The sequence below is a fragment of the Leptinotarsa decemlineata genome, unplaced genomic scaffold (assembly GCF_025532065.1).
Source record: "Leptinotarsa decemlineata unplaced genomic scaffold, Ldec_3_MD MMD2_tig00026282_RagTag_RagTag, whole genome shotgun sequence".
Taxonomy (NCBI): domain Eukaryota; kingdom Metazoa; phylum Arthropoda; class Insecta; order Coleoptera; family Chrysomelidae; genus Leptinotarsa; species Leptinotarsa decemlineata.
In genome coordinates, this window is record NW_027412668.1 from 2,757,332 (window position 1) to 2,778,876 (window position 21,545).

A 21,545-nucleotide genomic window follows, 5' to 3' on the forward strand; every position below is an offset into this window, starting at 1 on the left:
AGAAATTAGATTTCAAGTGCGATTTATCTACTATTAACGTATGGGCAGGAATTTTGGGTCCTCATTTATTTGATGGAGAATGGAGAAACCTATCACCAGTTTTAAATGTCAATTTCGAAGACTATTTGGATGATCTACCTTTGGCTCACTATAACAACATCTGGTTTCAACATGATGGTGCTCCACCGCACATTACCAGACAAGTATCTAAATACCTGACTGAAAGGTTTGGTTATAAATGGATAGGGGATAATGGGCCGGTGAGGTGACCAGCAAGGTCTCCAGACCTAAGTGTTATGAATGCATTCTTATGGAGGAACCTGCTCCCCATCTGAATAATGACGGGTGAAGTGAAGAGTTACCATGTGATATAAGATGACATTAAAAATTATGCAAACCGTTTTTAAAGTTATCCCATTATTGCTATCTCGACAAGACCCACAAGGTTGGTTGAACTGAACAATAGTTGAATATTTTGGGGCCTATTTTGACGGTTTTTGATTCACAAAACTCCGCATCCATTTCAAGTAATATGAGAATGAGACAAAGGAATTTGGAAATCTTTGTCACTAAAAATTAGATCTGTTGAAATCTGATAAAAATTATATATCATTACGTATTTTTTGAAGTTTTTTTTCAAAACATTATCAAAATACTACCAGTGGAGTTTCTTTTCAGTAAGAGTACGCAGAACAAAGGAAGATTCATGTATAATGAATAACGATACTGATTTTTTTTGACGTGCATTTTCTTTTATTTCATGACTTACTAATGAAACTTTTTCCGATATTTGTATATGTATTCAGCAAAACTAGGCACTCATACTCCATAAAATATAGTTTCCTCAAAATAGCAGAAGTGAGACCCTATAAAAAACGATCTTTATAATAACAATGAATTTCCACATGAAATAATAATAACCAAATATTATTCGCTTTCAAGTAATATGTAATACATTTTTCCAATGTCGATCTTTCCTCTTGAAACTCCACCAACGAAATTCACCAAAAATTCACAGCTTTCACGAAATACACAATCATACTTTTCCACCCACCCTCGTAAAACCCAAACCATTCATCGGAATGTTTCTTTTGTTTCAGGCGGCGGCTCGTCGAGCGGCTCCCCGGCGACAGGGGGATACATGCAACATTCGTCGCCCACCCCCAGCTCCACCCCCGGATCGGACATGTCGGGCCAGCCGGCCGCCAGTCCCGGCGGCGCGGGCGGGGGTTGGGGAGACATCAAACCCCATCAGCAAGCGATTCACCCGCCTCCGCATCCCGCGCCGCACCCTCATCCCCCGCCTCACAACTACCTCCCGCAGTACTCGTGGTACCCGACGGAAAATCCCGGCCTACTCACGTAAGTGTAGTTAGTTTTGTTTACGAGGGGCAGACGATAAATTTGTTTCGCTAGTTCAGCTTTTTTAGTTTTCGTGTTGGGTTGTTTTGGGCTGAAAGGGTGCAATTCATTATGTTGTTTGATTGAAAATTGATTTGGTTCATCCGCTGCGCTCACTGTTTATTTCACAAACATTTTTTTGCATGCTTTTTTAAAGACAAAATACAAACACAACAGTAAAATCTTCAAGGCACTCTGAGAGCGTTGCCTATGCGAAAGTAGCGTTGTGACAGTGTAGTTCGAGGTGTACTGAGTTGAACCTTAAAACGATGAGCAGCCACAGTCCATCGCGTATTTCTGATATGTATCGTTCTTGGTGGAATCAAATGTGCCAAGTCATCAGAACACCTCCTGTGGAAGACAAATCTCCAACTTTCCTTCGATGCTCCAGACCAGGGGTCTCCAAACTTTGAAGCCTTCGGGCCATAATGATTTCTTTAGTTTGTTCCAAGGGCCAATTTCTGCCCTTAACTATATTTCTAGACTAGGATAGTCGCAAAGTGCGTGACCTAAGCAAACTCACGCTTTTTTTGCATTTCAATTATTATTGCGTATTGTTACACTTAACGACATCTAGTGGCGAGTAGTGGTACTATGTACTATCTTTTTCAGCTACCCACTAGGTGGCATTAGGCGTATTTAAATATTTGGAATTACTGCGTTGGTTCGAGAGAGTTCTGGTTCTGGCTAGCGTATTCCGATCACCTCGAGATGGCAGTAATAATTGCATATAAAAAGGCTAGCGGCGCAACTGCGAGTTAGTCTGCGTAGGAAAGGCGAAGGAAGCGAAGCTGTCTATTGTCAAATAAAGTAACACACGTCAATAAAAGTATTTTGATTCTACTTATTGTTTTTATGTGTGATTTGTTAGTATGGAAAAGAAGCGAAAAATCTACAGTGAATGCAGAACGTTCCAAGAAAAATGGAACTTTCAGTATTTTGTGATTGAGTCCAGTAATAAGGCGCTATGTTTAATTTGTAATGAAACCATAGCTGTTATCGAAGACTAAAACATTAAACGACATTATGAATCGAAACATATTCAAAGTTACTCCAAGTATACAGGAAGTTTGCGGAAGGAAAAATTTGAAACTTTGAAACGTGGACTCAAATCGCAGCAATCTTTGTTTACCAAAGCGAATACTGAACAAGAGTCTGCAACTCGCGCCACCTTTCGTGTGGCTCTTGAAATCGGAAAACGTGAAAAACCATTCACCGATGGAGAAATGATAAAAGAATGCTTGATTGCAGTAGCCGAAGAAATATGCCCCGAAAAGGTAAATTTATTTAAAAGTGTCAGTTTGTCAGCAAACACCGTGGCTCGGAGGGTGCAAGACATCGCAGAAAATATATCATATCAACTGTTTGACAAAAATGGACGTCATGAGTGATTTTCTCTAGCATTGGATGAGTCAACGGATGTGTCAGATACTGCTCAGGTGTTGATTTTTATTCGCGGAGTAGATAAAAGCTATGGAGTGTATGAAGAACTTCTTGATATTGATAGTATTCACGGCACGACAACTGGGGTAGATATTTTTAAGGAAGTTGAAAATGCCATTAATAAAAAGAACCTTCGATGGAGAAATTTGAAATCTATAACAACTGATGGAGGCAAAAATATGTATGGTTAAAATAAAGAAGTGGTTGCACTTGTGTCAAAGGCTGTAGAAAATGATGGTGGTTCAAAACCATTAGTCTTACATTGTATCATTCATCAACAGTCCTTGTGCGGAAAATGTTTGGATATGTCTGAAGTTCTAAAACCAGTCATATCAGTTGTTAACTTCATCAGATCCACTGGGCTGAATCACCGACAATTCCGCGAGTTTATTCAACAGATTGGAGAAAATGATTTACCATATCATACTGCCGTACGCTGGCTTAGTTGCGGAAAAGTCCTTAAGCGCTTTTTTGAACTTCGAGCAGACATCGAAATTTTTTCAAATGAGAAGCAGCGCCCTTTTGACGATTTAGAAAATAGTGAATGGATGTGGAAGTTAGCCTTCTATGTCGATTTGACAAATCATATGAACGAACTGAATTTGAGATTGCAAGGAGAAAATCAGCTTCTCCCTGATTTATACACCAATATCAAATCCTTCAGGCAGAAAATAATACTATTTCAATCGCAATTACGTAAAAAATGTTTCACACATTTTGAAACATGTGAAATATTCAGCCACACTACAGAGACTGAATTTCCCGTCAATTTTGCAATCGAAACTTTGAGTGCTTTGAAGATAAATTTTGATACTCGTTTTTCAGATTTTGATGTCATTGCGAATAAAATTAAGCTTTTTCAAAATCCTTTTGATTTTGACATTGAAACCCTGGCTCCGGAAGTCCAAATGGAAATTATTGATTTACGGTGCAGTGACATGCTTAAGAACAAATATCAAAATTCATCTTTGTTGGAATTTTATATGAGTCTTCCACTGGAACAATTTGATAATTTGCATAAATTTGCTCGTGGTTGTTTTCTGTTTTTGGTACTACTTATTTGTGTGAGAAAACGTTTTCCAAGATGAACTACACAAAGAATGTTTACAGATCTCAATTAACCGATGAGTATCTTTAATCTCGTTTGATAATTGGTACAAGTAAAATTGATCCACAACTACAAAGTATTGTCGGTGGAAAATCACAATTACATATATCTCATTAGTGTTTTTGTTTTACTGTGATTCATTTCAATTATTTGTTAGTTATCAATATGCTCAAACAATTAGGTAATCATTGGCTGTCGCGGGCCAGATTGATGACAGTAAATCATTGGCTGTCGCGGGCCGGATTGATGACACCGGCGGGCCGGATTTGGCCCGCGGGCCGTAGTTTGGAGACCCTTGCTCCAGACTATCAAGGTTGCAAGTGTCTCCAAAAAGGCGGATGGTTCTTATCCAGCAGTTTCATGGTATGCTTAGGGACGGAGCTCCTACTCCAAAAGAGGTCTGGCCTGAGCTTTATAAGGCATCAAAAGTTGCCATTTCGGTTGATGATACGAATAGCAGAGAATACTGTTTTGTAGAGTATAGTATATAAGGAAAAAAGGATTCTAGAAACTTTTAGATGATTGAGACCTGATTGGTGACGTCTCCAGAAAATGGAGTCAGACAAACTAAAGGTATTTCGGTCAGGCAAAATAATCTTTCATGTAAGACTCTCTAGTATCGAGAATTTTTTACTTGGTAGGCCAAGTCCTCTGGTAGGCTGATGTTCCTGTAAATTCTGTTATACTCTTTTCTAAAAAAAAAACAACACAATTCTAGCAATGTCAGTACAGTTTCCTCAAGACTCTGCTGAACCTTCAGAAGGTCTTCGATGTGACAATTTTTTTTGTCGTACAGTGTTCAAGAGCCTTTTAGACTGTTTCTCCTGAAACTGAATAACTTTCCTGCAAAACCTGCTACCTTTTCGTGAAATTCAGCTCAGTCCTGGTAATTCCACAAGGTTCCGCTACACTTTTAGATATTCATTGATGGTAAGTAAGCATAAACATAATCGGATATGCCAGCAAAAAATATCCGCATGAATGCTGTACACGTGCAACACCCCGTACAAGTAAAAGTTGAACGTTCGTCCGAGGCAGTGCAACGGCAGGAACTCCGGAGGAACTTATCCTAGAAACGTTACTCCGAACCAATAATTAACGTCAGATTCGCGTCAACGCACTGAAACGGATCGTTTGGATTTTTATGAACTTTGCATAATTATCCAAAGGTCTATTTAAAAACGCATTCGTCAAGCCGCTTTCCAAGGCACCGCTGTATTTTTTCCTCCTTTCGCTAATTGTCGATCGTTTTTAAATAAACCTAACAGCTCATTACCTCTATTAGATTCGCTAATAGGTAATTTGTCTAGGCGACGAGTGTTTTTTTTTGCTAAATTCAGCGAAATTTATCGGAGCTTCTTTTTTTGGCCTGATTGCCGCTAATTGGAAGAAGACTCGCCGCGTAGACGACTGGGATGAATGTAAATATGGTGCCTTATTGGAGAGGACATTATCGGCGGGTGTCGCTGGCTAATCTGTCCTGACTAATTTGATAGAGAAAGGTAATAAACACCACATTGCGGAAAATAAGGATAGATAAATGAGCCTCTTTCTTTTGTAGACAGATCACGGAACGGCCTCAAATGGCCTTAAATGGCCAGAAAGCAAATATGTTTATCACATATTGGATAAAAGAATGAACGTCACAGAACAAAATTTTCTGATCTTTTACCACAGAACTACAGAATACGTTACAAAAGAGGACGGAACAGTAGCAATGAACTCATTGACAGATGACAATCTTGAAGGTGGTTATCAACTGAAAAATTTGTCGAGTTGTTAATGACCGTGAAGAAGATGAAATAAAGCTAGTTTCATAATTTCTCAGTCGAAATTAAATCATGTGTCCGATATGTTTCTAACAGTTTGAATTTACCGCGAAAAGTGACACAGAATACAGAATATAGACCACAGAAACGTGATTCTGTGACAGAGCCTATGCCACAGAATATATAGGTTTTTCCTCTATGATTAGCAAATTTATAAACTGAAATGTTTTCAAAGGGGAACAATAAAAAGGTAATTCATTAACATGGTTGGTCCAAAAGTTGATCTTTCCTTTACCGTTGGGTTTTTTCTTCGTCTGAGGCAGGCAATAATAGTGCCAATTCATGAGAAATAAACAACTAATTCATTACTGAATTGAACTGAAATGTTTTCAAGGGGTAACAAAATAATGAAAAGGTAATTCAGTAACATGGTTGGTCCAAAAGTTGATCTTTTCTTAACCATTTGGTTTTTTCTTCGTCTGAGGCAGGCAATAATTGTGCCAATTCATGAGAAATAAACAACTAACTCATTACTGAACTGAACTGAACTAAAATGTCTTCAACGAGTAACAAAATAAAAAAAGGTGATTCATTGACATGGTTGGTCCAAAACTTGATCTTTCCTTTAGCGTTTGGTTTTCTTCGTCTGAGGCAGGCAATAATTGTGCCAATTCATGAGAAATAAACAACTAACTCATTACTGAACTGAACTGAAATGTTTTCAACGAGTAACAAAATAAAAAAAAGGTGATTCAGTAACATGGTTGGTCCAAAAGTTGATCTTTTCTTCACCGTTGTATTTTTCTTCGTCTGAAGCAGGCAATAATTGTGCCAATTCATGAGAAATAAACAACTAATTCATTACTGAACTGAACTGAAATATTTTCAAGGGGTAACAAAATAATAAAAAGGTAATTCAGTAACATTGTTGGTTCAAAAGTTGATCTTTTCTTTGCCGTTTGGTTTTTCTTCGTCTGAGGCAGGCAATAATTGTGCCAATTCATGAGAAATAAACAACTAACTCATTACTGAACTGAACTGAACTAAAATGTTTTCAAAGAGTAACAAAATAAAAAAAGGTGATTCATTGACATGGTTGGTCCAAAAGTTGATCTTTCCTTAAGCGTTTGGTTTTTTCTTCGTCTGAGGCAGGCAATAATTGTGCCAATTCATGAAAAATAAACAACTAACTCATTACTGAACTGAACTGAAATGTTTTCAACGGGTAACAAAATAAAAAAAAGGTAATTCAGTAACATGGTTGGTCCAAAAGTTGATCTTTTCTTCACCGTTGTATTTTTCTTCGTCTGAAGCAGGCAATAATTGTGCCAATTCATGAGAAATAAACAACTAATTTATCACTGAACTGAACTGAAATGTTTTCAAGGAGTAACAAAATAAAAAAAAGGTAATTCAGTAACATGGTTGGTCCAAAAGTTGATCTTTTCTTCACCGTTGCATCTTTCTTCGTCTGAAGCAGGCAATAATTGTGCCAATTCATGAGAAATAAACAACTAATTTATTACTGTAGAGGTATTGCGTTGCTGTCGGTCTTTTCAAAAAGCTCTGAAAAAACTTATTAAAACTGTTTCTAGTTGTCAGTATAGTTTTCTAGTTGTTTATCAACATAAGGCGCCGCGTTTTAATTATTTCATCACGTACTTTCCAATGTTGACAACTGTGAAAACACAATTTTATTAGATCTTCACTAGAGCATTTGATAACAATGATCATGAGTAACTACCGGGTGGAATCATATTTGTTGAATCGTATTCAGTTAAATCGCTAGAAACTAGAACTTCTCGTTGTGAATCTCGTGAAATTACAGCAGAAGTTCCCCAGGGTAGTGTTCTCGGTCCTACTCTCTTCCTTATGTTCGCTAATGGCATCTCCAATATGGATCTACATAATTGTACAGTTTCAAATTGTAGACGATACTTTGTTTGCACACACATCTACTCCATGTGAATGTCAGTCATTACTGGCTAACATGACAGTTGCCATTATTCTAGATTACTGCTCTAGAAATGAGATTGATTCTTAACAAGTAGAAAATATACAAGTATTGTGATAGATTGTTGATGGTTGTTCTCATTTGTGAAAGTTTCTACGTCAAGTAACCATAAAACAATACATATTTCGGAGGAAATTCATAACTTATAACTTTGTCACGGAGCATGGTTTTCCTTTTCTCTTGCTGTTCCAAACCCAGACCCCTTTTTCTGAAGCAACAAATAATTCAGCTGTTTTATGAAGGGCAAGTAGATTTGGATTACAAAAGTCTAGCAGGAATTCTTTTGGCGTATTCTACGTCTCAATCTACATAAAATCCTTGAGCATTTCTACGTCGAAGACGTAGTACTTATTTGCTTTTAATTATCTGTATGTTTTTTATGCGGTGTTTGCTATTCGTTTAATCACTTGAAAGTGATCACTTTCAAGTGATTAATCACTTGAAAAAGCTAATATTTAGCGAAAAATGTTGTGATATATTTTTCAATAAAGTTTGTGGAGATCAAATCGTTTAGGTGTAGTTTGTGAAACCTTCCTTTGACTTTTTCCATACAACCTGTATTGTCTCAAGGAAATAAAATCATATTATTATTATTATCATTATTATGGTAGGTCGAATGGACTGACGCTTATCAGAAAACAACTACTCCGCTGGCTAATACCACGAACGGCGTTGGATTATATCCGACAGGCGTCAGTGCAGGAATTTTCACAGAAAATTTCCTGCATATGCAATTGTTGATACATACAAAATCAGGGTATGACTTGAGAAGTGTGTGAAAGAATACTTCTATCACACTATCATATTGCCAATGCCGTTCGCGAAGGTAATTGCCTCTTCATTTGACGGAAATCTCTGTCCTACGAGCGCAATTTCCAGATGGGGGAACAAAGAAAGTCGCTTGGGGCTAGGTCTGGTGAGTAAGGCGGATGGTCAAGCAGTTCAAACCGTATTTCATGTGTTTTTGCCATGGCCATGGCAAGTTCTGCCTTAAGCTTGTCAAGTAATGATGCATAGTAGCCTCCTGTAATGGTTTTTTTGAAGATAATTTCAAAATGACTCCATGACAATCTCTAAAACAGTCTACTGTATAATGGTGTATCCAAGTTTCATCATCAGTAGTTAATCGGTGCTAAAACTCGGCTTTATTGTACCTAAACTGTGCCAACCTAGCATTATCTATCTCTACACCACTAAGAGTCTGTTTCAATCAGGACACGTTGAATTTTGTTGAATGACAATGTGAGCACAAAACTGAGTGTTATTTTTGTAGCCAATAGTTTTGATGTTTTTTCTGAAAATCGTTTTCTTTTGTTTCAGGGTATGGCCAGCGGTTTAACAAAACAGACAAAGTGATTAGTTACTAATTGAAAAGCTAAGGAAAACTCTTATAACAAGGATGAACATTGACCAGTGAATATGTGTATATGTTACATTTTTATTGTTGATAAGTTAATTGTTTTGAATTCACATCCCCTGTATAAAACTGGTGTTTAGATCTCAAGATGAGACGCAAAATTTCCACTTTTTCTGCGAAACTGGAAATTTTGCTAGAGTTGACGGAATATGGTGCAATATAATTTCTGATTGCTTGTGAGAGTATAAATCAGTAAGGTATCGAAATTGGACACATCTTTGTAAATAACTTTCAAATATTTTTGGTGTGTTGGAAACTACCTTGCTGGTTTATAATCAGTCCAACCCTGGAAAAGAGAACATGTAAAATAGAGATACGTACTAACTGGTTTTGTTGGAGCTACAAAAGTTTAGTTGTGATTAAAAGGTGTTTAGTTACCTCTACAAAACATTTACTAAAAATAACAACTACTTTTCTGTTGGAGTTACAGAACAACAAACAGTTGATGACGATGTTTTGTGGAGGTGATTTTTGATACATTTGCTGATACAGCACCAAGCTTGGAGAAACACTTATGAAAATAATTTATACACATCGTTTTTGGATGGAAGGAACAAGTTGATTCGCCAAGGGTGTCATATCGCCGATGCGTTTTGTTATATATTGTAAAATAGTTTGCTGGAGAAGGAAATTTTGTAAAAAGCTTTGATCTTGCCACGTTGGCAAACTTGAAAAAGTTTTTAGTGATTCCTGTATGATATAATTATAAATAAAACCACTAGTTGAAGATTGTAAGGTGTGTGTTGAGACAGATGATGTACCTTATTTGTAAAGTAGTTCTAATCGAAAACTGTCTTAATTTAGAAGGAAAAATTATAATTATTAAATGAAAGAATATTTCTAAATGTGTAAAATATATATGATAACAAACTTTTATTCAGACGTTTCATTTCTTGATCAACGATAGCCATCACTAGTCATCGATATAGTTTAAAAAATCAAGGATCTCAAAGAGATTTTGCAACTGTTTTTGAAGTTTTATCACTACCACAATGAGATTATATCAATAATATTTCAAGGAAAAAACAATGTTTATAATGTATCAGCATGAGTGATTTTTATGTGTGTTATATGAATTTTCCTGACAACTCAAAGGACCTGAAGAGATCTGGAGATATTTGCAGGTAAGTGAAAAAACACAACTGAGCTTTCGAATCATGAGTTTAAGGTCATACAAAACGAACAGATTTGGATTTTGTTCAATTTATCTTGAATCAATCTACCTAACTGATGTTTCAAATAATAAAACAATTTGAATCATAAGACCTTCAATACACCTATTGACTACTACTAATGTACCTGAGTTTACTAATTGCGATGTGAAACATCATGAAAGAACATATAACCAACTCATCAAACATGTAATTAACTAATTAGCGATTTTCACATTGAAAAACATATTTGAAAGAGGGGCAGTATTCAATTCAGAATTCTTGAATCTATCGATTTCCAAGCATTCCAAGCGGTTGAGTTTCAAACCTATGTTCTTTCATTCTCTGGGTGAATCGTCTCTTCGTTTGGCCAATATAAAGTTTTAGGCAAGGAAGAACAACTGAACTTATACACTCCTGATCTAACCGATTTTTTTGATGAATTTGTTCAGTCGTTATTTGATTTGTAAGCCACCAAAGTAGGTCATGACGTTTATTATCAAAGCACAGAAACGTATCCTACACTTTTTTGTAGGCATTTCTCATAACTAAAACCCTTTGAGTTTCAACACTGCCTTCCTTTTTTATATTTGCAACCAATAGCAACGTGTAGCAATTTTATAGCAGTTGATTTCGAACACAAAATCATCACCCATCGAAATTTGATTTTTTTTCAAATATTAAGTTGTTTCAAAAGTTTTATCAGTTTTTATGAGTTTACTTTGAACTGTAATGTCTCAGTGAAATGTTATCCAATTCACCAATTCAATGAGTCGAATAATTCCGTCAGCATAAACATTGGGAGTCCGGGATTCAAGGAAGTCGACGAAGGCCGTTTTTGCCTGGTCGTGATTGGTGAAGGTTCTACCGGTGTGGAAGTTATCGAAATGTTTGAAAAGATGATAGTCGGTTGGCACAAGGTCTGGGCAGTATGGTGGATGAGGCAGACACTCAATTTGTTCAATTTTCGGACAGTGATTTGTAAAATGTGCCAACGGGATATACAAATTAGTATGTCTGTAGCTGATGAAACACTTACAATTGGGTTACTAGATAGAAAAAATCAAATTCAGATGTACAGTAAGATATTGACTGAAAAAGAAATAACCTAGAGGCTAAGCTGGAGAGAAGTTAGGGGAAAATCAGGTGTCATATAACATTCTTCAATCTTTTTTTGAAAAGTCAAAATTTTGGTGGGAAATATGTCCAGATCTAGATTACCACCAACTTTGGAACTAACTAATGGAGCTAACGCATCTGTAAAGTGGAGAGTTAAGGAAAAAAATTGTACTACTACTGTCTATAACCAGAAGTATGTTATTCCTCATTTGTAGGTATATGGTGTACAGTTCAGAATAAAATAAGTTAAGAAATACGGTGAATCAACAGTTTGTAGACTAAATAGATATCGAAGAATTTTCTTCAAAGCCCAATGTGTTCTAATTTATAAAATCTTTAATTCGATTCATATGAAAAGTAGTGTCGTTGCCTATGGAATATGTAAATCAGAGTGTTGATGAACTTTCTTTGAATATTTTCAATTATATTTTGGTTCATATTACTGATACTTATACGTATCAAAACCCAGATCATCAAAAGCTAATTTAGTATTCAAAGTGACCCCTAGGTCTTTCACAGAACTGACCTACGTTTACGTTTTCCCGTTTATTGCGAGGTTGGAGGTGAATTGCTTCTGGTAAAAATGATCTTATTACATTTTTCAGAATTCAGGTGTAATTTATTGGTAATGCAGTACGTAGAAAAACTGTCATGAGCAACATCCAAAGCAATGTAATTTCCTGGACACGAAACTGCATCTTCATCTTATAGTCGTCTGTGTGAAACCCTTAGCGATGTCGTTCAAAAAAATATTGAAAAGGAGTGGTCCAAGTTGAGAACCTTGCGGGACTCCAGACGTGACCGATCGTAGCTGAGACTTAAAGTTGTTGACTGCTACAAAAACCAAAAAAACTTTTAAGAATTGAAGGTTCTACTACGTCGAATAAACTTATAACAAAATGTGATTGTACCCATATACAGGGTGTTTCAAATTCGATCCTCACCATTGGGATATCGGAAACTATGAGAGATACGAAGATGGTTAAATTGGGGCAAAGTTGAGCATTTACCTGACTAACAATATGCCACTGAAAAAAAGTTCTGAAATTTCAGAAATATCAAAATCAAAGCCTATTATGATAAGAATTTTTTTTTCAATATCTTCAATTTTTCGAAAAATAATGATAACTAATGAAAAATCATTGACAAGTTAAAATCTGTTTCTATTCAAAAAAGAAAGAATCCATTGTGGCGCCCATAAGAAAAAATAAAGTTGATGATGGTGGCCGGAAGACGAAACGTCTCAATGGCGTATTGTTTGTCAAGTAAATGCGGAACTTTGTCCCAATTTAATCATCTTCGTATCTCTCATAGTTTTCGAGATCCCAATGGTGAGGATCAAATTTGAAGCACCCTGTAGATAAAATGTGTGTATATTTAACATGGACTTTTTTGTTGCAGTCGCGTTATGACGAATCCCGTACAATTCATAATTGTCTGGTGAAAAATTGATTGTTATCAAAAGTCCAAAAGCTTAAAACTTGTTTTCATCGCGTTTTCAAAACAGCTTCAATACCACGGTCGCAATATTTTCCATGTAAAAAATCTTCATTCTGCACATTGAATATCATTTAGAGAATTTCAACAATTCATCAGACAAATTCAATGAATATGGATAATGTAATATTGTAAAAAACATAAATTTTCACTGTCGGTCGTAATGTATAAAACGATATTGTGAAACATTTTTAATACTTAATCATGCATTTATGGCACCTTTATATTGTTACACGTAGGAATTGTGAAAATCATGATGCCATAAAGACAAACTAGGTTGTAAAATGTTAATTTCCCATTGAATTGTTGAACGGTTTTTTATGGAGAGGCATCTCTAGAGAATTTCGTCACCTTGAGGATTCAAACATTGATCAACTGAAGCATATGAGAAAATTTCACGCAAAGAAATTTCTCGCATTCTTGCCATTTTGTTGATTATAATATATTACTTCAAGCTCAGCTACAACTTATAGTATCTGTTCATTATTCAGTAAATGATTGGGCTGGGCTTAAAATGGATTTTGCCATTATACAATCTCACCTCAAAAGTTGAAAATTGTACGAGGAAAGGATTAAAGAGGTCTACATTCAACTGTGCGATTCTTAGCACATCCATATTTGAAATTCTTGTGTCTGCACTCGGATTCGATCCAATGACCAGTTACCTCGCATCATAACTTTTTAAGAATTTGAAGCTAGTGAGTTTAGGACTCATGATTGTTTTTGTCAAGTACATTCTTATGCATATATAGGAACTTCAACTTAGAATAAGACTCTTGTACCAAACGAGCAATATGCTTTTCCAACCTCAGGTTATTGTCAATGGGAATGCTCAAATTTTCACATTGATTCGTTGGATTCGAACTTTCATTACTCAGATAAGAATGAAAATCAGCTGTGTATAACGAAAATAGTAGGGGTTCCAAAATGCTACCTTGTGGCACGCCTCTTTCGACGATTTTGAAGTTGGAATCTGAATACCAATTATTTCTCACTGTTTTCTGTCAGATGAATAGTTTTGAAAATAGTTGTTATTATATCACACCAAAAGTATTTCAATTTTTTCATAACATAATAACAAACGTCATTTGTTTCCGAGTTACAGGGAGGCTATCCAATAGACGTTATATAAACTGACTTGGCCAAGGCATTCAACAGAGTTAACCACGGGGTTTTGATCCTGAAATTGAAAGCATTCGGTTTCACAAACACTTGATTTGTTACACTGCTATCTATCCAACAAAATACAGTTCGTACAGTTCAACAACATATCTTCCTTCGAATTCACCGCTACTTCGGGAGTTCCGCAGGGCTCTGATGGTGTATCAGTTCAATTTATTAAAAAATATAATCGCTTCTTTCTGACTCCATTGTGTCATATTATTAACTTATGTTTCATACAAGGATATGTACCTATTGCTTTTATCCCAATATTCAAATCTGGCATCAAGAAACTTGCCACAAATTATCGGCCAATAACTATCACAAACAATTTCGCAAAAGTTTTCGAAAAATGCTTGAAAAATATACTTGTTCAATATCTAGACAAGAATAATATCTTAAATGAATGCCAGTTTGGATTCAGAGAACATATGTCAACAGCGAATGATGTCTTTCAATTGGTTTATAGTATATGGAATAATTTCAATATTGACAAAAAGTGCCTAACAGTCTTTTTAGATTTGTCGAAAGCCTTTGACACTGTCAATCATCATATCTTACTAAGGCGTTTAGAATTTATTGAAGCTTTTTAAAAATTACTTATCTTATGGAAATCAGATTGTTAAAATCAACAATATTTATAGTTATCCACTACCTATAAACATGGGCATCCCCCAAGGGAAATTACTAGGTCTAAACAACATGAAGTATATTGGTGTATATATAGACCAACATCTACGATGGGACGAACATGTAGACCAGACCATTAGAAGACTTAGTAAATTATCTTATAAATTCTACCAACTAAGAAATCTCAATAATGAAAAGCTACTAACAACGATATATCTGTTCTGAGATATTGCATTATAATATGGAGTGGCGTCAGCAAAAGCTTGTTACATAATCTAGAGGTAATGCAATGCAACTTGCACTCAGAGATTTATATCATACTCTGGCCCAAAACTAATATACCTAGTTCCTTCAGACATCAGAGCAATCTCCAATAAATACAAATTCAAGTCAAAACTAAAATTACATGTGAATCAAAACTATGACATATTGAAATCTGTCTATGAACTGGATTCATAATCGAAGTTCTCTCTAAGCTATAGATATAAACGACATCCTATTGTAGGTAATATCTAGAATTAGTTGAACAATCCAACGTCACCTTCTCTTTGACTATTACTCTCTCTTTCCATTAGTTTTCCTTCCTTCCAACTATTTGCATCAGTTGTTTTACATTGTCAGTCTGAATGTTTGCTTTATTATGCAACAATGATACCTCATTTATATGTATGTATTTATGTATGTATATCTGTATATATGTGTGTATGTATGCATATGTATATATGTGTATAATGTGTATATATAATCAACGTTCAAATTGTTTATAGATTGATACTATAACTAAAGCTCTGCTTAGGTAGATCAGCCTTCAAAATTGTTTATGTTTCATTCATTGTTATACCATTATCAAAATATGTAATTACTTGAATAAATTTATCTATCTATCTATCATATTGTTATATTTTATATCAATGGTACTCAATGAACACTACATATATGTAAGGAACATTAAAAAAACTGTGCATCATGCAAGTGGAAACCATTCTGTTTGTTGTTCAGTATAAATACACTTCTATTCTACTCTATTATTGATCGAAACTATATTAATTCCCCGTTTTCTCTAATGAATTTCACCAATGCTCATTACTTTCTGCATCTCACCTGATTCCCTAGAGAATGGCCTGCCAGTATTTCTCATGCAAACCGAAAAATGTTACGAAAAATACCACGACCGTTATATTTGATGGCTCGTCCTTAGACGATTTCCTGCCGTACATCCTACGTACTACCAACATGTTTAATTCACGAGAAATTCACGCTACCGTGCTTCGAGAGCCTTCTTATCCATCTTTAAGAGAGTTTTAATGCTTCGTCGTTTTAATGCCAGCCGCTGATCTAGCGGGTGTTCAAGAATAGCGGTGTCTTTATGGCTGATAGATGAGCCTTTAACGACTGTAGCACTTCCTAATTTATCGTCGCCATAAAATGAGCGAAGATCCATCGGGCTCCTCCAGTTTATGGGGCCTTCGGTATTATGAGAGTTAATATTCCAGGTAGTCCATTGAATAGTTACATTCAGGGTTTAGTTTTTTGATGTGTAGGGGGATTTGTATAAACTTATGTTCAAGTTTGTGGGGTCGAAAAGCTGGTCCCCCGACCGCAATCTTGGAAAAAGGGGTACAAAGCGTTTTAGCTTTTAGCATTTTCTGTAGCAAACTAGATTATCTACAACTTCATTTCAATTACTTTTTATCGTAAACTGGAAAATATAAAAGTTATAGTATAACAATTTTCAATTGAAGATAACTCATATACAAATTGAACTGAGAGCTAACGGCAACAATGTTAAATGTTAGAACTAAATTCTTACCGAAGTCATTTTTATTGTCTATGCAACGCCATTGTAAATAATTGAAAAGTAAGATGATTCCATAAAATTTGCCACCCGTAACAAGATAGCTTCTGCATATCGATAGGATATACGAGCGAATAGGTGAACCAGTAAATCTAATTTTTGAACAAATTTTTTTTTGGGAGTTATAACTTTTTTTCTGGTCATTTTACAATGAAATAACATCAGAGCAATAATACTATAGGAGCTTTTTCAATGAATGATTTCCACTACAAATTTGTTTGATTTCATTAATTTATCTGGGTTTTACAGGGCTCTGAAGTAGACTTGAACACTCTTAGGAGTACCATAAACGAACCATTACCATACGCTTAGTTTTCTATACTTATGTTTCATACATACTCTTATTATATATAATAATATATATTTCATCAATTATTAGTATCAATTCATTATCTATCCTTTTTTCCGCCATCTATGGGATAGAGTCTGGAGGCGCGTTTTTTACGTGGTTTCCACAGTAGGCCTAATCCATGGACCATTTCTAGGCGAGATAATATTGATCTTAATTATATATTTGAAAAGTTGTGCTATTGTTTTTTCATTTTCTTTGATGGCACAGGCTGCGGACAGAACACAAGCAATACAGGAAAACCCTTAAGGATTAAAAAAAAAAAAACTAAATTTTAAACTTTCTTCGATGTTCCAGACTATCAAGATTGCAAGTTAGACACAGACATAGTTTTAGATAATTTCTTTCAGTATAATTCATCAATTTAGTCAATTAATTACTCATTGATTGAGAATTATTCAAGTGACCTCATAAGATAATTACATTTTTGTAATATGTTCCAAGAAAATCTATTTCATCTGTTTGGTCCCTGAACATTTCAGGAACTAACGCAAACAAGGTTCCTTTGGCTGGGATTGAACCAAATAAGCGAATGAATGTCATTTCGTACTGTCATCGATGACGTGAGTAGATTCAACTCATCCAAAAGTCGTTATTTCATGAATGGAGTGCTTCATTTTGTGATGTAATCCATATCAATGTTGAAGAAGCAATGTTCCATATGGGTGAAATTTTACCTGTTTCATATGCAGCAATCCTGTGGATGATATGAATGAATGATGAATAAACAATGACTGAATGATGAATGAATGGTGAATAAATGATGAATGAGTCTTCAAATAGGCGGAAGGCTCTATTCTAGATAGACTCCAACAGCTTTAGGGTATGCTTAGTGGCGGAGCTCCATACATGAGAACAATACTCCAAAGAAAGTCTGATCTGAGCTTTATAAAGCATCAAAAGTTGCTGAGGTGTGTGCAGTTTTCTGGTGCGGAACGATGTTCCAAGTCTTTTTGGAAAAAACAAATGACCGGGTTTTTGTTGCACTGATTTGAACCTGATTACTGAATACACCTTTTGCACCCCTTTTTCCAAGATGGTAGCCGGGGATATGACCTCAATTGTCTCTGCATTCTCCATGACAACTGTCTCAACGTAACAAACTGAGCGCCGTGAATTGTGTGAATCTTCAATTTTTTCTCCACGATTTTTCAAATGTTTCATTAGCTATTCTGCTATTTCGGGCTAAGATATATCTAACAAACCAAAAATCATCGGTCCAGCTGCTCTCGAACTGACAAAATTTCGCAACTTTGTTTTATATATTACATTCAGAAGGTATGAACAAGTACCAAAGATTCTGAAATATTTTTCCTCAAGAATAAGTTTCAAAATTTTGCAGAAACAATTCATAATACATTGAATCCACTTCTGATAATGTGTTTATCAATTAGCATGTGTTTTGACAAGCTAAATGATTTGTAAATGCCTCAATGGGAATCAGTGGCTCTAACTCAATTTTCTTAGTTGACCTCGGGTCGCATTCAAATGACATCCTTATATTCTAACTATAATTGGTATACCCTGTGCTAGGTTTAATTAGCTACGTATAGTAAGGGAGCAACAGGAACCAAATCTTTGCTTCTGTTACCGTATCAGAATTGATTGGTGTAAGACAGGTGTCGTATTCCGAAACTTGAGAGTACACCATTGAGGATAATACTGTTCCATGAACGGTTAAGTGAAATATAATATCGTAGCCATTTCATATATTATGTTGTGTAGCATCCCTATGAATGATTTCTGTTTCAACTCGATAGATTGTTTGGAGTACAAATCGCAAAGGAAAAAGTTATTTTCGTATAATTCAATATTCGTGTGGGCGTAGTTTGTTTCGAGAGGGTTTTGTCTTCCAGTATGTATCTGTGAGGGGTAAAGACAGAAAATATAGATTGAACTATATTTTTAAAATCTATTATAGCTAAGTAGCTATCAAACTTTCAAACAGTTCGGCTATTTCATTTTCTATGAAACAGACAGTTTTTAGACATGACATACTTGAAATCAATGAGTTTGAAGCGCAAAAATATGTGAGAGAGTCTTTCTTGAAATATCGTAAAGAAATTTTAGTTTTTCCACAAATTTTTGGTCAAGACCAAAACTTGTACGCTATTTCTGTAAAATCAGCATATGATATGAGACGACCTCTGTAGAACTGTTCCCTGTGGAACTCCTATGGAAATATTACAATATATACTATATATACAATATATACTATTTTCATCTTCAACACAATAAGATCTTTGAAATGAATAATTTTGCAGAACATCAAAGGCGGGGCCGTTAATATTATACACATAAAGCTTTTCATGAGAAATTGTATCAAAGGCCTTGTCTAGGTCCAAAAAGACTATTCCTCAAAGTTGTCTAATTCTCCAATTCATTTATTTATTTATTGATTATCCGTTTTACATATAAGTATGTATATGATTTGTCCAGCAATGAAGAACACATGAAAAACGCAGTGTCCGTATCAATATAAAAACACTCTGAAATTAACACACAATATAAAATACAATACAGAAGAAAACTATTTTATGATATAAAAAATTCGTCTAGGTTATAAAAACAACTATCAATTAAATACTTTTTCAGATTCCGGGTAAATTCATTAATTTTATTGAGCTCCTCAATCTCTTTTGGTAACTTATTGAAGATATTTGGGCCCATAACATAAGGTGAATTAGAAGTAACCTTATATTTACAATACTGTATGTGGAAGTTATATTTTTGACGAGTATTCCTACTATGTATGATTTCATTGGTGATAAATTTATGTTTGTTTTTAAAGATAAAAATTGACAATTCGAATATAATATACATGCCGACAAGAGTTAAAATGTTAAATTGTCTGAATACACTTCTGCAAGAGGCCCTTTTTGAGGCTTTGGCCATTATTCTCAAAATATACTTCTGCGCAACGAATAAATTTGATATCGAAGTCGAATTACCCCACATACATATGCCATGTCTCAGTCTAGAAGCTACTTGAGCATGGTATAGTGCCAAAAGTTGCTGATCTGTCAAGATATCTGTTAGGTTTCTTAAGAGATAACCTAATGAGTTAATTTTACTCGTTAAATTCGAACAGTGTTGTTTCCATGTCAAACATGCATCAATGGTAGTTTCCAAACAATTTGTCTCTTCTTTTCCCAGAATTGACATGTTCCTAATTTGAAATTGAATAGGCACGCAATGTTTTTGTCGATTGTGAAATCCAACCAATTGTGTTTTGTTAGCATTGAGATAGAGAGAATTAGCTCCGCACCAGTTCATAACAGATTGCAAAGAATATTTACATTTGTCTAAAAGTGAGTTTTCATCCATGTCAGATACTATTTAAGATATATTGTCGGCATAAATTGTTAAAAAAGTATTCCCAATATGTGATTCCAAATCATTTGTATATAAAAGGAACAATATAGGCCCTAATACCGATCCTTGCGGAACACCCATTGAAATATTTGACAAACTTGAATTATATTTATCATGAGTACTCGTACTGTGGTTACTAATTGTAACATATTGTTGCTTATTTTATAAAAAGGATGAAATCCAGGAATGTGCCACGCCACGAATGACGTATGAGTGTAACTTTGACAACTAAGCATTATGATTGACGCAGTCGAATGCCCTGCTGAGATCACAAAAAATCCCAAAAGGATACTCGCCTGCCTCCAAATATTCAAACAGTGTATCGAAAAAATAAATACTGCAGTATTGGTAGATCTATCAACTCGAAAACCGTGTTGATGATCTGTCAAGAGTTTGAACCTATTTAAGAAATACAAAAGTCTATCCAGTTATGCCTGTTCAAAAAAATTTGAAAAACCTGATGTGATGGTGATTGGTCTATAATTTTCAAATTTATATCTGTACATTTTCTTATGAATGGGAATTACCCTTTCAATTTTGAGAGACTTCGGAAATGACCCAGTAAGAAATGATTGCAGGAAGGCATTTCTTGGGTAGAATTAATGGGACTTCGTCATATCCAGATGAATATTTATTCTTAAGTTTATTGCTTAAGAGGCAGAGAAGTTCCCCGGTATGAAAGGTTTGAGAAAAACTGAATTTTATTCTCATTCATAATGCGATAATCGGCCTTCTCATCAAATTGTAAATCGCTTACTAATTGTCTTGGTGATTTGACAAAGGAATTATATGAAACTGCTGATTTATGTGCTACTGTTTCAGTATCTACCACAAATTTGTTGTTATTGTCATCAAGTATGTATACCAGCGTGAAAAAATATGTTGTTTATTTGTATTAAGATATAATGATAAAACACCCATTGCTCCCCTACTATTTTGCAAGGAGTTTTCTTGTTGCGCTTAAGGAAGATGTTCTTAAGACTCATTTTCGTCCTGATGTCGAGACAAATGTAATTGTATTCAATAACCGATGTACGGAGGCCTTAATGTCAGCCTAATTGTTCCAGAGGTCATATCATTTGTAATGTTTAATCTTTGTTTGAATAATAACTTCGCTTGGAATAGTGCAAGCGCTTCTATTATTCCTCTCTATTACGTGTAAGGCGGTATTCGCCTCATTATTTCCACGGAAGTACTATCGGGAATGACAATGTACTATTCAGCGTGTTCCACCAGGTTCCGTTGTTGGACTCATC

At 35.1% G+C, this 21,545-nt stretch overlaps 1 protein-coding gene and 1 long non-coding RNA gene across 4 annotated transcripts in view; one reads left to right on the plus strand and one right to left on the minus strand.

Moving 5' to 3' along the window:
- Positions 1–10,026, plus strand: part of Dll (homeotic protein distal-less) — a 164,120-nt gene extending 154,094 nt beyond the window's left edge. For all 3 annotated transcript variants that reach the window (XM_074179615.1, XM_023164725.2, XM_023164726.2), the window contains exons 4-5: positions 1,101–1,362; positions 9,056–10,026. In XM_074179615.1, the coding sequence (XP_074035716.1) occupies positions 1,101–1,362; positions 9,056–9,074 (281 nt within the window). In that variant the 3' untranslated portion in view covers positions 9,075–10,026. The remainder of the gene's footprint in view (positions 1–1,100; positions 1,363–9,055) is intronic.
- LOC141484612 (uncharacterized) overlaps positions 1–21,545 on the minus strand; it is a 431,842-nt gene that overhangs the window by 347,533 nt on the left and 62,764 nt on the right. The window lies entirely within an intron of this gene.